The sequence below is a fragment of the Trachurus trachurus genome (assembly GCF_905171665.1).
Source record: "Trachurus trachurus genome assembly, chromosome: 18".
In the NCBI taxonomy this organism is placed as follows: domain Eukaryota; kingdom Metazoa; phylum Chordata; class Actinopteri; order Carangiformes; family Carangidae; genus Trachurus; species Trachurus trachurus.
The window spans coordinates 11,786,509-11,801,743 of NC_139909.1; the positions used below are offsets into that span (position 1 = coordinate 11,786,509).

General features: G+C 41.5%; 2 protein-coding genes across 3 annotated transcripts; both read right to left on the reverse strand.

The window, feature by feature from the left end:
• Positions 1–1,024: 1,024 nt before the first annotated feature.
• Positions 1,025–8,395, reverse strand: tspan5a (tetraspanin 5a). 2 transcript variants are annotated; one of them, XM_083992770.1, is made up of 11 exons: positions 8,045–8,395; positions 6,853–6,903; positions 6,016–6,162; positions 5,733–5,903; positions 5,075–5,200; positions 4,718–4,765; positions 4,161–4,277; positions 4,009–4,070; positions 2,614–2,728; positions 1,321–1,361; positions 1,025–1,233 (listed from the first exon to the last, which is right to left on the reverse strand). In XM_083992770.1, exons 1-9 carry the CDS (start codon positions 8,123–8,125, stop codon positions 2,656–2,658), a joined length of 876 nt encoding a protein of 291 aa, XP_083848896.1. In that variant the 5' UTR covers positions 8,126–8,395; the 3' UTR covers positions 1,025–1,233; positions 1,321–1,361; positions 2,614–2,655. The 2 variants fall into 2 exon arrangements, with proteins under 2 accessions (XP_083848896.1, XP_083848897.1); XM_083992771.1 differs by lacking the exon at positions 2,614–2,728 and having other exon boundaries at positions 1,027–1,233.
• A 1,208-nt stretch (positions 8,396–9,603) lies between these two features.
• Positions 9,604–11,173, reverse strand: LOC311001878 (uncharacterized protein; the record flags this gene model as incomplete). The annotated part of the gene is made up of 2 exons (XM_083993057.1): positions 9,604–10,019; positions 10,873–11,173. 2 exons carry the CDS (start codon positions 11,171–11,173, stop codon positions 9,604–9,606), a joined length of 717 nt encoding a protein of 238 aa, XP_083849183.1.
• Between the last annotated feature and the right edge of the window lie 4,062 nt (positions 11,174–15,235).

Sequence of the window (15,235 nt, forward strand, 5' to 3'; positions counted from 1 at the left end):
CAACAAGACATTTGTTGTTGTCCGCCGGCCGTTCTTGACAAAGTTTCAGGTCCTCACTCTCATGTCAAATACCTGTGGCTCAGAATCTGATTTGCTGGTCGTTTAATTTGGACTCCTTTGATGATGGGGAAAATCCATCGCATAATTAACTTAGGTCCTTTTAGTCCATTAGATAAGCAGTAATTCATTATGCTAATAGTTGAAGTGCTTAGTGGTCATTTGCTCTTTAATGCTGCATGAGTTAGCATTTGGAAAACATTTAGTGCGACTACAGTATACCATCATGACGGAGCACGTGAAGCTCCTCAGTGCTGATCGACAGTCACTGAACACAAATCAAACTTCAATATTAGTAGAACAAAAATTCCAGAGAGAGTGGGAGATGAAAACGTCCTCAAATCTGCTGTAGGCTAAGACACTAATACCCTTAAAGGTCCCATATACAGTACAAGTAGATATCCATGTGTAGTTAGCTCTAGGCTCTATGTTAATACTGTGAAAACTATCAAGGTCTCAGTCCACAGAGAAATGTACATAGCCTGTATTCAGAAACTGAGCTTTAAAACGAGCTATCAGGACTTCCTGTCACTTTGTGATGTCACAACAACAATGCACAAAGCAGTAGCTGCCCTCAGCCGCACCCCAATCCTTGGAAGGATTTGGCTGCCAACCTGAAACCTGCTCTATTTTAAATAGATCACACAAAACGACAGTCACTTTAGTGAACATTTGTCATATCAAAATGTCAAATAAAATACTAGAAAAGTGTAAAATATGGGACCTTTAAAAGTTTTATTTCCAGAAGAAAAGCAACGGATAATCTACCTAACTTCTGTGACTGTGGACAAGCAGTGGAAAGGTACGTAATACAAGCACTGAACTTTGAAAAAGTACACCTCAGTTTATTTTATGTCAGTCCTACATGATAGGTTTTTGTTTTTTTTAATCACTGGAGAATCATTACCACTGTGAAAAATACCGATCTAATATCAAAAAGACGTATCAAAACTCCTACTACTCTCTAGACGCAGCTATCAAAACTGGAGCAGTGGTGTAGTGTAGTGCACGTTCAACCGTCCCCCTCTCCAGTTGTTTTCTCTTTTTACAGTAGTTACACACAGTGTTATATACAGATCATTTCTCACATATTAGTGTCTCGGAAAAAAAGGTGCTGGTTCAGTGAACAACGTGGTGCAGGTGATCCTCTGAATGCTCCCTGATGTTCTGCTCAGACTGCAAAAAAGAAAAGAGAGAAAACTAATAAATAACATGACTTTTCTTAACAGATTTAATTTGTAATATTGTGAAGGCAAGTCTTACCTGCTAGAAGTGAAATGCTTTTTCAGCATTAGGTAAAGAAACTGGAAAGAGATAAAAAGAGAGAAATTCATTAAAATGCCAAAGTAAAAAGAGAAAAGATCAAATCATCATTTCCAAGCCTCCAACTCTCCTGTGGTTCAATAAGTTAAAAAGACAGGAAGGCAGGAAATGGTGAAGTTCTCAGGGGTTAGGGCTTAGGGAAAAGTGTTTACAGCAGAGGGTCTAAACTAGAGAGAAAAGATGTGGGTTTACAAGTCGAAGTGGAGAAAAAAAACACACAAGTAGACAAAATGTCCTCAGTTGCACAAAGTCACAGCAAGCAGGCAGTGGAAGAAAAGGCCACGAAGAAAGACAGGATTGTTTTCTTTCTGAGTCACGTGACCTAAACCTCCCCAACTCTACAGCATGAAGGGAAACTCACTGGCATTCAGATGCACTGAGAGTTCATTAATCCTAATATAGCCTAGGTTTTAATACTAATTCTGTGGCTCCATCAGCACAATCAGAATTTCCTGATTTAAATAAAGGTATATTCAAAATTACACTGAGCATGCAGGCCCCAATTAGACTAATTATAGTTGCACAATGCATATCTATTATAATATACATGTATGTTATGTTGCCTGTCATGACTCCTGAGTTCTCAGTGTTGCTAATGGTTGCCAACAGACCTTAGTTAGCAACAATGCGTATTTTGCTATGTTTTTCCAAGCGGATATAGAAGATTAGAAGAAGTACGGTTTATTTTAATCATTGCCAGTTTAGACTTGTGCTTTCTACTTCATTGAAAAGTTTGAAAGTTTGTTTATATAAAAAGGTTTGTTTGATTTGTAGTTTTGGGTGTGGACTCCAGGAGGATTAGCGACAACTAAATCAAGCTAACAGATCCAAGAAATGAAACACAGAGGCTGGTACTTTACTGGTTCAACAAACTAATATAATATAAACTTTATGGTATTTGATATTTGAGCTTTAAGTATAAAAAAATACAACAGAAAAAGGATTTGGAACAATTTGAAGAGCAAAGGGAATTCAGCTTTTCTACATGGGCCAAACGTTCATTTTCCTGTCATGACTTTTCTGTTAACTTTCATCGTTCTGATTTTATCTTATTGTTTTTTAGGTCGTGTGATCACAGCTCCGTGGTTTCAGATTTGGATGTTAAATGGGACACAACACAACACCAAACAGACAGAGATCAATCATCCACCCAAAAAAAAAAAAAAAAAACCCAACACAGCAAAGCTCAAAGACAAAAAACAACAAATCACCAAATGGATCCATCACACCCACCGGCTACAAACACACAAACAGCGTGTGTGTGTGTGTCATGTCTCATGAGTAGTAAGCCGATGCTTTCTTGCTGGACTGAGGTGGGAGTCGACGCATGGAGAAAGGGGGGGGCACCCTGACGAAGCATGGAGGAGGAAGAATGAGGTTTGAGGTGAGTGTTGGCATTGTGATGGTAAAGCTCAGCAAAAGCCTCCTCCCTTTATTCCTCTCAGGCTGCTGTGGAGCTGCCGCTGCTGCTGCTGCTGCTGCTGCTGAGGTCAAACATCTTTTTTTTTTATCATAAAGAAAAAGATATTTGATCAAAAGCGCAAGAGTTCTTCTGGAGGAATGTACCTTTAATGGATCCCTACAGCCAAAACTGTGTTCAGTACAATTTCCATGGCGATCCTTCAGATATTTAACAATATCCATCAGGTACTGAAACTTTTTCAGAATATGATAACTGGTCCACACAAGGATATTGTGTTTAAAGGGATAGTTCAACATTTTGGCAAATTTGGCCATTGCCATAATCGCTATAGTCATAGCAGTAGGTTCGTTACCTTTAATTGTCGGTGCAAGCTATTTTTAGAACGGCGGAGCAGAGCCGTGAGCTGCTCAGAGCTACACTACGGAGGCTGATGGGATTTCTTGGTTTCCCTCATCAAACTCATCAAATACACAATCCAACAACTCCAAAACACTCTGGTGGACAAGTTGTGACCTGCACATTCACCACGCTATGAGATAATAACAGAACGTTACCAGACAGAGTTGTTTTAGAGGGAAATACAGAATCTGCTTGCTGAAAAACTGCCCCTGAAGGCAAGGCACATCAGCGGTTTTGCATGAATTTACCTCTAAAACAACTCTGTCTGGTAACGTTCTGTTATTATCTCATAGCGTGGTGAATGTGCAGGTCACAACTTGTCCACCAGAGCGTTTTGGAGTTGTTGGATTGTGTATTCGATGAGTTTGATGAGGGAAACCAAGAAATCCCATCAGCCTCCGTAGTGTAGCTCTGAGCAGCTCTCGGCTCTGCTCCGCCGTTCTAAAAATAGCTTGCACCGACAATTAAAGGTAACAAACCTACTGCTATGACTATAGGGATTATGGCAACGGGCCAATTTGCCAAAATGTTGAACTATCCCTTTAAAGGATGCAAATACCAAAAAAATATTATTATTTATTTGTATTTGTAGGTATTTTTTTGTCTAAAAATCTGTACAACCTGAGAGAAACATTTTATTTTCACTATGACAAAGAACTGAAATGCTTCATGGTGTGAAATGGAAACAATAAAAAAACAAAAGGGTGCAAATCAAGGGAAATGTGCTTAAAAGCATTAAAAAAAAGTGGTTTCATGAGACACAGAACCGACACGGTAAAAGAAAAAAGTAGAGATGATTTTCTCACCAACTCGCCCTCACAGCCTCGATGTCGCTCACTAAGTTCTGGGCCAAACAAATTCCAAAAATCTGTTGTTGAAAGAGAAAAACAAAGTTTCAAAGAGAGTTTTTTTTTTTTTTTTCCTGCAGCACATTGAGGATCAATCACGTGTAACTTACCTGCAGTAGTGCAACTCCGATGAAGATCCCGGCCACCAAAGTGAGGTTGTCCTGCAGCCACTTCTCAAACTGCGGCACGCAGCCCTTCACGTTGATGTAGTCCTTCTGCTCCGAGTCCTGTACCAACAACGTCACCATCTTAATTTTCTGACTGAGTTCAAATAACCAATATATAATAATAATAATAAAATAATATAATAATAACTTCAAAAACCAATTTTGCTGTTCTTTTGGCAAAAGACCAAAGTCGTTGGGTCCTCCCTTCTTCTACCATCACTAATGGTCTTCTTTTCATACTCAGAGGCCTTGCCGTTTTTGATTGGCTGATGCTTCGTTCTTTTATTGGTAATTTTTTACTGGAGACTTTTTTTTGGACGTCATGCAGTAAAGGGCCATGGATCAAACTTGAAGCTGTGGAAAAGCCTCAGCCTTCATTGGTTCACTCTCTACCCAGGTGACCTCCTTGTGCTTCATTGATTGGATTTATGGGACAACTTTAAGACAATGGGATCAGATCTTGTAAACTCCCTAAGTGACACAGATAACATGTTACTTACTGGTTTGGCTCGAATGTCGTATCCACACTGAGTGTTGATCACATCCTCCTGGAGACACAAAGAGGAAAACCTTTCAGACAGCGCTTTGACTTGTAGCAGCTGATAAAGACAAGACTCAAGAGTTTACAGCCGGGCTAGCTGCTCTGTGTTTGGTCACAAGAGCTAGCATACAGGGATCTCCGGTTTCAATACAATGGCAGAATCCTTCAAGGCTGCACTTGAAAACCAAAGCAGTCTCAAGAATAAAATGCAAAAAGCAACCAGGCTTCATGTTGGATCTACAGTGTTTTGCGGACATGTAGCTACACCTCTGTGAATGCCTGCATGTATGCAATGTGTGGTAGTAGCTACTCGTACCGCTGGGTCCTTGGTGCAGCAGGAGAAGGGAACTCCACATTTTTCCCGGCTTGGATTCCCGTCAGTGCAGTTGAAATAGATGTTCAGGTTCCAGTCGTCTGCTCCGAACGCCCCACAGCAGTCCCACTGAGGTCAGGGAGAAAGGGAACAAACCGGATCACCACTGCATCGGCGTTCATAGCTAAAGACGTCGGACCTTCTCACAAGCAACTGGACTATATCTGAAGTAGGGCTGTTCAATTAATCGATTTAAAATCATAATCGCGATTATTTGGAATCGTAAAAATCGATTTTTTACTCTAAAGGGTAATTACGGTAAGCCCCCATTCATGAATCTGGGCTGCGCTGAATTATGGTAATGACTGCTGCCTCCTTCCTCCCATCACGCTCTCCCACTGCTCTCCCACCACACTGTAAACAAGCATGTCGGCATTTTGCTACGACCAGTGAGGATTTCGTTGCCAAAAAGACCAACGGCCCTTTTCCACTACACAGTTACAGCTCTCACAGTCCATTAGGTCCATTTAAAAAGACACACAATAGTTTGTCATTTAACAAAAAAATCGTAATCGTAATCGGAAATCGATTTTTCAGAGAAGAAAATCGAGATTTTATTTTTGGGCAAAATCGAACAGCCCTAATCTGAAGAAGTACTCACGTATTCCTGAGTGAAATCGATGAGGTTCTGCAGGTCGATGTCGTCGCGGTACGCCCGGATGTTGTTGTTGATGAACAGGTTGAGCTGGTCCTTGATCCAGTCCTTGAAGACGAACGCCAGGACTCCCGTCGTCAACTCCAAGAAGAAGATGATGCCCAGGAACACAGAGAACTGGGACAGAAAGAGGAGAAAGAGACCGATTGATTCACACTCGACCCGTTGGCGGATCTTTTGGGATTTTTTTGGGGGGGGGATCGGAGCGTCTTCTTCACACGGAACGTACAAACTTCAGCAGGAAGGTGTTTTCTCGCAGCGCTCCGATGCAGCCGGCAAAGCCCAGGATGAACATCACGGCCCCGACCACCATGAAGAGCCAGACCGGGTCCAGACCGCCCAGGTCGGTGATGGAGGAGATGTTGGACAGAACTCCCTGGAGACACAACAACAGTTCAGTAGTTGGTTCGACTACAAATGTTCTTATTTCTTATCCTTGTGGAGTTGTAGTAAAAAGCAACTGGACTTCTTTTCTAGCTTGAAGACGTTTCACCGCTCATCCAAGCGAAACGTCTTCAAGCAAGAAAATAAGTCCAGTTGCTTTTTACTACAACTCCACAAGAATAAGATGACCTGGATGACTGAGAACCTTCACGGACTTATTTCTTATCCTGTCAATTCAAATACCAACAATTTTAAAGTTTAACCTCATTTCAAGTTATTGTTTATCTGCCTTCAACACTGGATAAAAAAAACATTATAAAAGTCTGCAAACACTGGATATCTGGAATCTGAAACTGCATCAATTGTTAGTTTTGACCACTAGATGGCAGTAGAACAAAGTGCTCGTTAGCTAATTACTTCCTTTGTCCAACAAAACAACAGATCTGCAGATAGGGCGATCGATCGGTCCCTTGAAGTGACTCCTTTAAATTACTTATCATTTGTTAATGTCAAATATTGATTAGTGCAACTTTCATTGGAAAATGTGCTTCTATTACACGTGAAATGAAGGATTTTCTCTTTAGTCAGGAGGATTATACATTATACATAATACCAGGCTTATGGAAAACTCTCAATATGATCTTAATGAATGATATGACACACTGTATTTCTGTGTACTCACCTTCTCACTCCATGCCCACAATCCAATTCCAACTAAGGCCATGCCCAGCAGCTGCAAACAAATGACAGTCATGTCATATTTACAGTAAATAGGTGTTGACGCACAACAATGTCAGTCTGTTACATTGTCATTTGAGAGTACAGGAACATTTCCAGTCTGTCCTTCGCCTTTTTTGTCTCATAGTGTCATTTACTTATGTCTATAATCTATACTTCAGAATGAAAAATATTCAAAATTTCTGACCAACATTTCAAGCTATAAACAGAACAGAACATTTTTTGATTATTGGATTATCAAAACAGTACTTTGATCATTGAATGATAGACTGATTTTCTGTAAATAAACTACTACCTATCAGTTGCAGACACTGCAGCTTTAATTGTTAACAATATTTAATTGATTTTACTTTTTAAGAACAATAAATAAATAAATAAAAATCACTCTTAAAATCTTTCAAGTCATTTAGAAAAGTGCTGAATCAGCCCAGATGCTCAGGTGGCCATATCTGCAAGAGTATCATTGATAATCGTCACAATTCTGATTATCTATTAGCCTATTAATTTAAGAATTATAAAAACCCAATGAACAAAAATACGCACTGAAGTCAAAGTTACAGTTCAGTGAAGCAACTTTTTCCACCATTTCCTGGCACTGAATGGTTAATTTCCTTCGACTAATTGAGATTATCCCAGTTCCTCGACATTAATGACATCACTTCTTTTCTAAAAAATAAATAAATAAAGGCCCATGACATCATGTCTCCATGCAAGGTGAAGTAGGCCTATATATTAAAACGCGTCAGAGCGGTCAGTAGCCTATGGATGTGGTATGAGCGGCTCTAAGCCTGCAGCCTGCAGCCGGACACCGAGGCGCTGAGCTGTCATTAGTTCACTACAAAAAGCCGATTAGCTGCGTGTGTTGTGGAGCGAAGCTGCAGCTGCTTTTATCCAACATTTATGCACACATTCAGGCAAAAAACGACAGATTAATGACGGATCGGACTCTGAATATGAACTTGGGGGGGGGATAACGGACCCGGGATCAGATGTAAATGACAAATCCCGGGGCCTTCCTTCCTCTCCTATTGGCCAGTGGACACAAAAATAACCCAAGTGCGCTGCTGAGAGGCGCAGCCGCGTAAAAGGCTCCCATTATAATACTGATCATAAAAGATAATAATAAAAAGTCTCACCCAGAAGAGGATGTTGAATCCGAAAATGAAGTATTTGATGCAGCAGCTGACTTCGTGTCCTTTGTAGTGATTCCCCGTCATGTTTGGGCATCCTCGGCGCAGCGTCTCTGGTCGGAGTAACGGGCCTGCTTCACAGGCTTTGTGTGCGGGATGGAACAGGTTCAGCGCCCCGGGGAGGCATCTCACTTTGTCCGCTTCGAAACGCTCCTCGCTCGGCCTGCTTTCACAGCCACACCGGGGCCATGATGAGAGCCGCGCCGGCTGCTGGTGGAGGCGCTCACCCGCCGGGGAGAGGTGATCAAAGGACGACAAGGCGACAACCGGCGGAATAAAATATTGTCTCTTGTCTTGTCCGCTCCGTGGGAGAATAGTGGCTTCAGGAGGAGGAGCCTCGACTGCGGGAGGGCGTCGATGATTGGATGGAGAGGGAGTTGAGAGACTGAGGCTGCGACCAATCAGAGCAGAGGAAGTTTAGATCGCTTCCCGTGTCCTAGATGACGTCTAGTCGATCCCTGCTCAGGCTAAATTAACATATAAATAAATAAGTGAATAAATAATGATGCTGCGACTAAGTAGGTTACTTTTGATTATGATACTGTTAGTACATGAAGTTGCTTTGGTAGCCTACTATATAGACTATTGTTTTTCTTTTTAATTCACAATTTCTAATCAATATTTTTTTCAGGTATCTATCTATCTATCTATCTATCTATCTATCTATCTATCTATCTATCTATCTATCTATCTATCTATCTATCTATCTATCTATCTATCTATCTATCTATCTATCTATCTATCTATCTACCTATTGTTTCTGACTTTTTGTAGGCTACTTTGTCTTTCCCGTTTTAATTATTAATTTAGCCTATGTTAACCAATGGCATCATTTTCCATATTTTAATGAATTATCAAATATTTGACACTATTTTTCAAAACTCATTTGGTCACTGACTTTTACTTTGAAAGTTTTCACAGGAAGTATGAAAACAATTGATAAATATCTATTATTTATATTCATTTAGTTTATAAGACGCTCCATTAATGCAGTTGTAATTAATACTGATGTTACTGATGTCTAATTGAGACTGATGGAGATTGATGGTTATTGTTACTGTATTGATCAATAATGTTTTGTCGTAGTTACTCACTGTGTCCACTAGGGGGCAGCGTTTAGTCTCCCAGATACTCCCAGTGGAAAGTTTCAAAACATGTTTTGTTTTCCAGAGATCATATCAGAATAATAACAGTTCATCGTTTATATGTGGGAGGAACTGTTTAAATACACAGACCCAGAAGAAAAGACAGAAGCAGGTCAAGCTCAAAACTATACAAACAACTTAAACACATAAGAAACCAACACATTTTATTGATTTAGTATGAAAAACAAAATGTACAAAACCTCATCCTCCAGACCATTACGATCTCAGGCATTTGCTTATGTTGCTGCACAATATCTAACATATCAGAGATGAGTAGCACTGAATGGATTAGATAGGCCATAATAAAAAACACTTGTATACCAGCTTCATGTCATTCAAACAGCTTTTTATCCGGTGAGTTTAGGTGTGCAGGGGGTGAGCCTGGTAAAGCACCAGTAAGGGTTCACTCAGAGAGCCTCTGCTCAGACAGTACAGACTCTGTGTCAGGGCCTCGTGAAGGACCAGACTCCCGCTCTCGTCTGTGTATCGCAGCTGAAACCCCACCACCTCCACGGGCTTCACGGCCAGGACAGCTGACACATCAAACACGTCATATCCAGAGGAAGGCCGCTGGTCCAGGGTCAGCAGCCTCTCCTCCAGGGCCGGACTCTCCTGCAGGGCTCCCCGAGAGGCGGTGACACTGTGCAGGGTGACGGTCACACTGAGGGGACGGGGGTGGAGGGTTTTCCTGAACAGGACCAGCTCTGCTCCCAGCATGGACGGGTTCAGGCTGCTGACATTGAACCAGATCCAGCCTGCAGGAGCCTCATCTGGGCCTGAGTGAGTCACAACAACAGAAAAAGAAGAGAAAATTATCATTTAAAAGGGAGCAAATAGTAAGTTTGGGCACTGCTACATAGCTAAAGTTAGCATTGAAAGTCTTTTAAATTGTTGTGCATTGTTAGTTCAGCATCAAACTTCTTTTTTTCCTCCTAAAGTTAGCATGCTAACAAGCTAGCTCTAACCGGTCCATTTCATTGTTTTGTCAACACAATAACAAAGCTTTTGGCAAGACTGGTTGGCAAACAGTTGCTGATGCTAACAGTGGCGATGTTACAATAGCAACATTGTCAAATAGCTCTTTTATAGCGAAGTAAAAATTCAAACGCAGTTCAGCCTGCAAAACAGTTGTAAATCAGTTCTTCAATGCCTTTTGGTGATTTCCAGTCAATTAATGCTCAATTTTATGCAACTGCTTAAAACAATTAAAGCTGCATTAGTCAATATCTTCACATTGACGTTGGCTCAAATGTAGGACTGTTTTGGTCCGATCACAGTGTTAGTCATTAACCCTGTTGTTTCCAGCAGGTGTTTTCTGAGGGAAATCTCCTTGTGGACTGTTTGGTGCCGTTGTTACACGCCACATGTTTTCTACCAATATTAACCCCATAAGGTTAAAATTTGGTATGCTTTTGGTTGAATAATTTGTTTTCTGCTGCACAAATTTGATATGCTTTTGTTGAACTTTTGGTGTTGCTGCACCTTAATGGCGAATAAATATAAGTTAGTTACTTTAAAGTAGTCATTATTTATGTGTTTTCCATCAAAATCAACAGCATCTTGCAGTCCAACAAAAAATGCATTCTTTTATTGCTTGTATGAATTGAGTTGCAGTGATATCAAACTTACCGACAACACTTCGGAAGCTCTGCACCAGCGTGCCATCTGACCTCCCGAAGTCTTGAGCCTCCAGTGAGTCCAGTCGCAGATAGACCTTCCTCATGTAGGGATGTGGTTTGGCCTGGTGGCTCGCAGAAACTTTATTGATATGTAGCATTTCCAGAATAGCTTTGTTGAGCTCCTGGTCATCGTCCGCATCTCTGTGGTGATCCATCAGCAGCAGGCCCGTGACGGAGCCCAGCAGCAGCAGCAGGAGGAGGAAGACGACCAGCGTCACGTCAAAAAACCCAACGCGCTCTCCTCGAACCATTCTGAGTTTATTTTATTTCCAACCAGTCTGATGCGACCACCCCGTCCGTGTCTGTGCTTCTTGTCCTGTCAGAGCGCCGCTGAAGTTTCCATCTGGCAGTGTAGTGTAACAGTCTGTACACTAATGGGTATGCAGGAACCACAGGGGCTGTCAGGACTTAGTGAAGCGGTCCACTCTGAAGCTGAGGAATGTTGCTTCCTTTTGACAAACACTCTACCATGGACTGTAATGAGCCTCGGTCCTGTGCAGCTCTGAACAGACAACCACAGGCTGATGCAGTGGCTGAAAGCACTGGGCCACAAATTAGTCACACTGTGACTGTGACTATGACGACTGCAGCCTCAGATATGATATACGATATAATCATAGACTAATACAAACAGGGTTTTCGTCATCATCAAGATCTGACTGAAAAAAGAAATTGTTTTGATATTAATCAGGAACAGGCAGGAAGATGAGTTCAAGGATCTGACAGAGGCCTTCAGAGACAGGACAAGAACCCCAACGTTAAGGTGGTCTTCAAGTTTCGGAGGCTTAGGCCCAATCTTCAGTTGGTCAACATATGAGGCAAGGATTGATTGATTTATACCTGGCTGGTATTTAGGTATAGGATTGGCATACCTGGTATTTAGGTATACATCTCAGGTATATCAATCAATCAATCGGTCGAACCAACCAACCAACCACTCAACCGATCGAACTATCAATGTATTTAAAAAATCAGACAAATTGTGATGTGAGTGTACAATGTTGAAGGGGACTCACCACACTGTATGCTCCCAAAGTTTACAAAAATGTATTAGAGGACTACATAAAAACGAGACAACTTTTCGAGCATTGAGCTCTTCGTCAGGTCAATGGTCAATTGACCTGACAAAGAGCTTTTCCTCTGGCCCAGTCCCATGGCCTAAACCTGGACCATATACCGCATTGAGCTCTTCGACCTGACGCACAATGCTCGAAACATTGTCTCGTTTTTATGTAGTCCTCTAATACATTTTTGTAAACTTTGGGAGCATACAGTGTGGCAAGTCCCCTTCTTCTTCTTCTTCTTCTTGTTCACCTCCCTGGACTCAGTACCTGGCTACACTCTGGATGTGCGTGAGCCTTTTTCTTTGTTCAGTGTACAATGTTGCCAAGAAAATAGAATAAAATCACATCTATACATAGATATATCTTTTAACAATTTTGACAATCGAGTCATTGGAAGAAAACTTTTATTTGTAACTCTGATCCGAGAAATCAGTCCTGGTCTAATTTGGTTGGACTGATCACACAACCTGTCAAATGTTCAGATATTAGGACCATAGCTCTTTACTGACCTCTGCTGGTTCTCTACAGAACAACTGGTGTGGCAGGATTGAAAGACATTTAGAGAAACATGGTCCCATTTTGGCCCTTAGTTCTTAGAATGTTTCTATGTGTTTTTTCCCCCAATATTTTCAATGGTATTTTCATATTTTGGAAGTTTTTATGAATTTACCAGCAAAATAAGAACTCGATCATGAACATAAAATCCATAAAATAGTACCAGACGATACCGATAGGTTGCTGAGGTTGGCTAGTACATGTTCTCTTTCTCTACGTATGTGGATGCGTACATGATAAACACCAACATGCTCCAACTCCACTTCATCTTCCCTTGCTTTACGTCAAAGTCCATTTCTCCAACCTGTAGTTAAGTGCCTAACAATATCTTCAAGGTTAAGGGCAAATACAACAAACGGCAGTAAATAGAGACAAGTGACAAATTATAGGCTGTGGTAAATAGACTTCTCTAGTCCTATGGTACCAGTGATACTTTGGGGGTAAGTTGAGGTTCGGCATCTTGAGGCATGACTTGGTTTCATTTGTCCGCTTAGATTCAAGGGTCAGTCCAAATCAATACAAAGTTGTCCCGAGTGATCATCAACATTTCTATTGATGCTCATTGTTTGATGAGTATGAAAATTATATGAAGACCAATGGGAGATGTTGGACTGATGTGTTGGACAGAATCATCAGATATGATGGTTTATATTCATAGAGAATGGTGTTCATCCGATTCCTTAATGACAAGGAGTGGTTATTCCTTTCATTTGTCACCTGTCTGTACTTTCTGTGAGCACTTTATCCTTTTAATACAGTACAAATACACAAAGTCCCTTTTCCTCACTGTGGGGCCTTTTATCTTTACCCACTTCTGTTCAGTAATGACAAACCACCAGTCACTTTGGACGAGACTTTGATCTCAGAGCCCGGTGATTGTCTTTAGGTTTTTCCGCTCCGATTACTGATCCCACAGCAGCAGCAGCAGCAAGAAGACGAGGAGGAGGAGGAGGAGGAAGGCCAGTCCCTACTCAGCTCTTCCTTCCCTGCTCCTCCCTCTCCTTTTTTCCTTCACTACTCATCTCACTCTCTTGGGGGGTGGAGTTAGTGGCTGAGGAGTGAGGCAGATTCTGTCAATGAGGTAGTTGGGGTTGAAAGTAGAGGAGAGCAGGCAGGTAAGGACGGAGGGGTAGAAGAAGAAGGAGAAGGAGACGAAGGAGAGGGAGCACCAGATGTCAGCAGATCAGGTAAGGACATGTCTAAATGCATGTGTGCATCTATGCTGGGGAGCGCTCTCGTTCAGGTGTGTAATAATAATCATTAACTGAAGCCTAAGTGAGCTAAATGTCACAGTTACAACTTAACCGGTTTCATCACTGATGGTTTATTCATTGTTAGCTTGATTTAAATCCACAAAACATGAACTTTTCTGCACAAAACAGCACTAGTATGACCCATTTACCACACACTCAGCTTTGACTTCTTGTTGTATTCAGGAGCTTTGTGAGACTTTTCTGTGTTGCACAGTCTGGACTCTTGCTGCTGGACGGCAGCCAAACGTTGGCCCGTTGCTCAGACCCCGATGGTTTGTCTTTTTCTTTGAAAATTGCTGGCTGCTTTGGACCCTGTCATTATTAAGATTAGAAGAAGAAGCTGCTGCTGCTCACAGCTGTGACACACAACACTCCCTCATAGCTGCGTGTTTTGTGTGTCCATCGCTGAGATTGTGGTATGGCCGAGGCAGGATGTAAATCAGCTGTGTTATGTGACCTTAATGAGTCTTTATTATTATCCCTAAGCTTCGTGCTATGTAGCGGGTGGAGTGTGGAAAAACACAAAACAGACAGAAAGCATATGGTGCATATGGTACCAGCTGGTGTAAGTCAAATATTTAGTGCTTAATTTCTAAGAACTGTGCTGTATAACATTTGAGACACACTTAATGATAGATTTAGTGCACCATTAAATTCTAAGAGGCATATTAGCAGAGGGGTATTTTGAAAAAATGTTGGAAAGTTGTCTTTTTTATAAACGTCTCTCACAGCTGCTGCTTTGCCTTATTCATTGATTAGCTTCAGCTCAAAACAAATCATTAAAGAAAACGCCAGTGATTTAGTCTTGTACTTTCATAAAGTTGGGGAACCTTAAGAAAATCTAATTTTCAGACAGCAACATACTGTATTGTTATTCAGCCAATGATGCAACTTGAAGGCATTTTTCTGCTACGCCCTCCCTCCCCACATCCCCAATTTGTAATCTAGGTTGTAACCTGGTCTAGTATGACTGGACATAGCAAATATTAGCAAACTTTAAGTAGCTAGATGGCAAAATAAATCTGACTCATATTTGGGCCACCTGTTTGTTTTCCTCTGGCCCAGTCCCATGGCTTAAATCTGGACCATATACAACAAGTTTTCAGATGCTACCGTTCATGGGCGGACTCTGCCCAGATGTTCGAGTAAACGGGCCAGGTTCAGATACAAGTTGAGGCAGAAGTTAACTGACTTTCTGACTTCTGCTGCTAATATAGTGTGTATTGCCGTTGACCTGTAATTGACATTTATTTGGCGGCTGGAGTTCATCAGAAGTTCCCACAAGTTTCTGAGCACTGAAAACAGAGCATTTCAGAAACGCTCCTAACACCATTTTAATTTGAAAACTCCAAGGTTGTGTTGTAGTGTGGACAGGTAGAAACAGAGACCTCTGGAAACAGTGATGTAGACGCCAATGGTGCTCTCTGATTGGGTCAGCCTC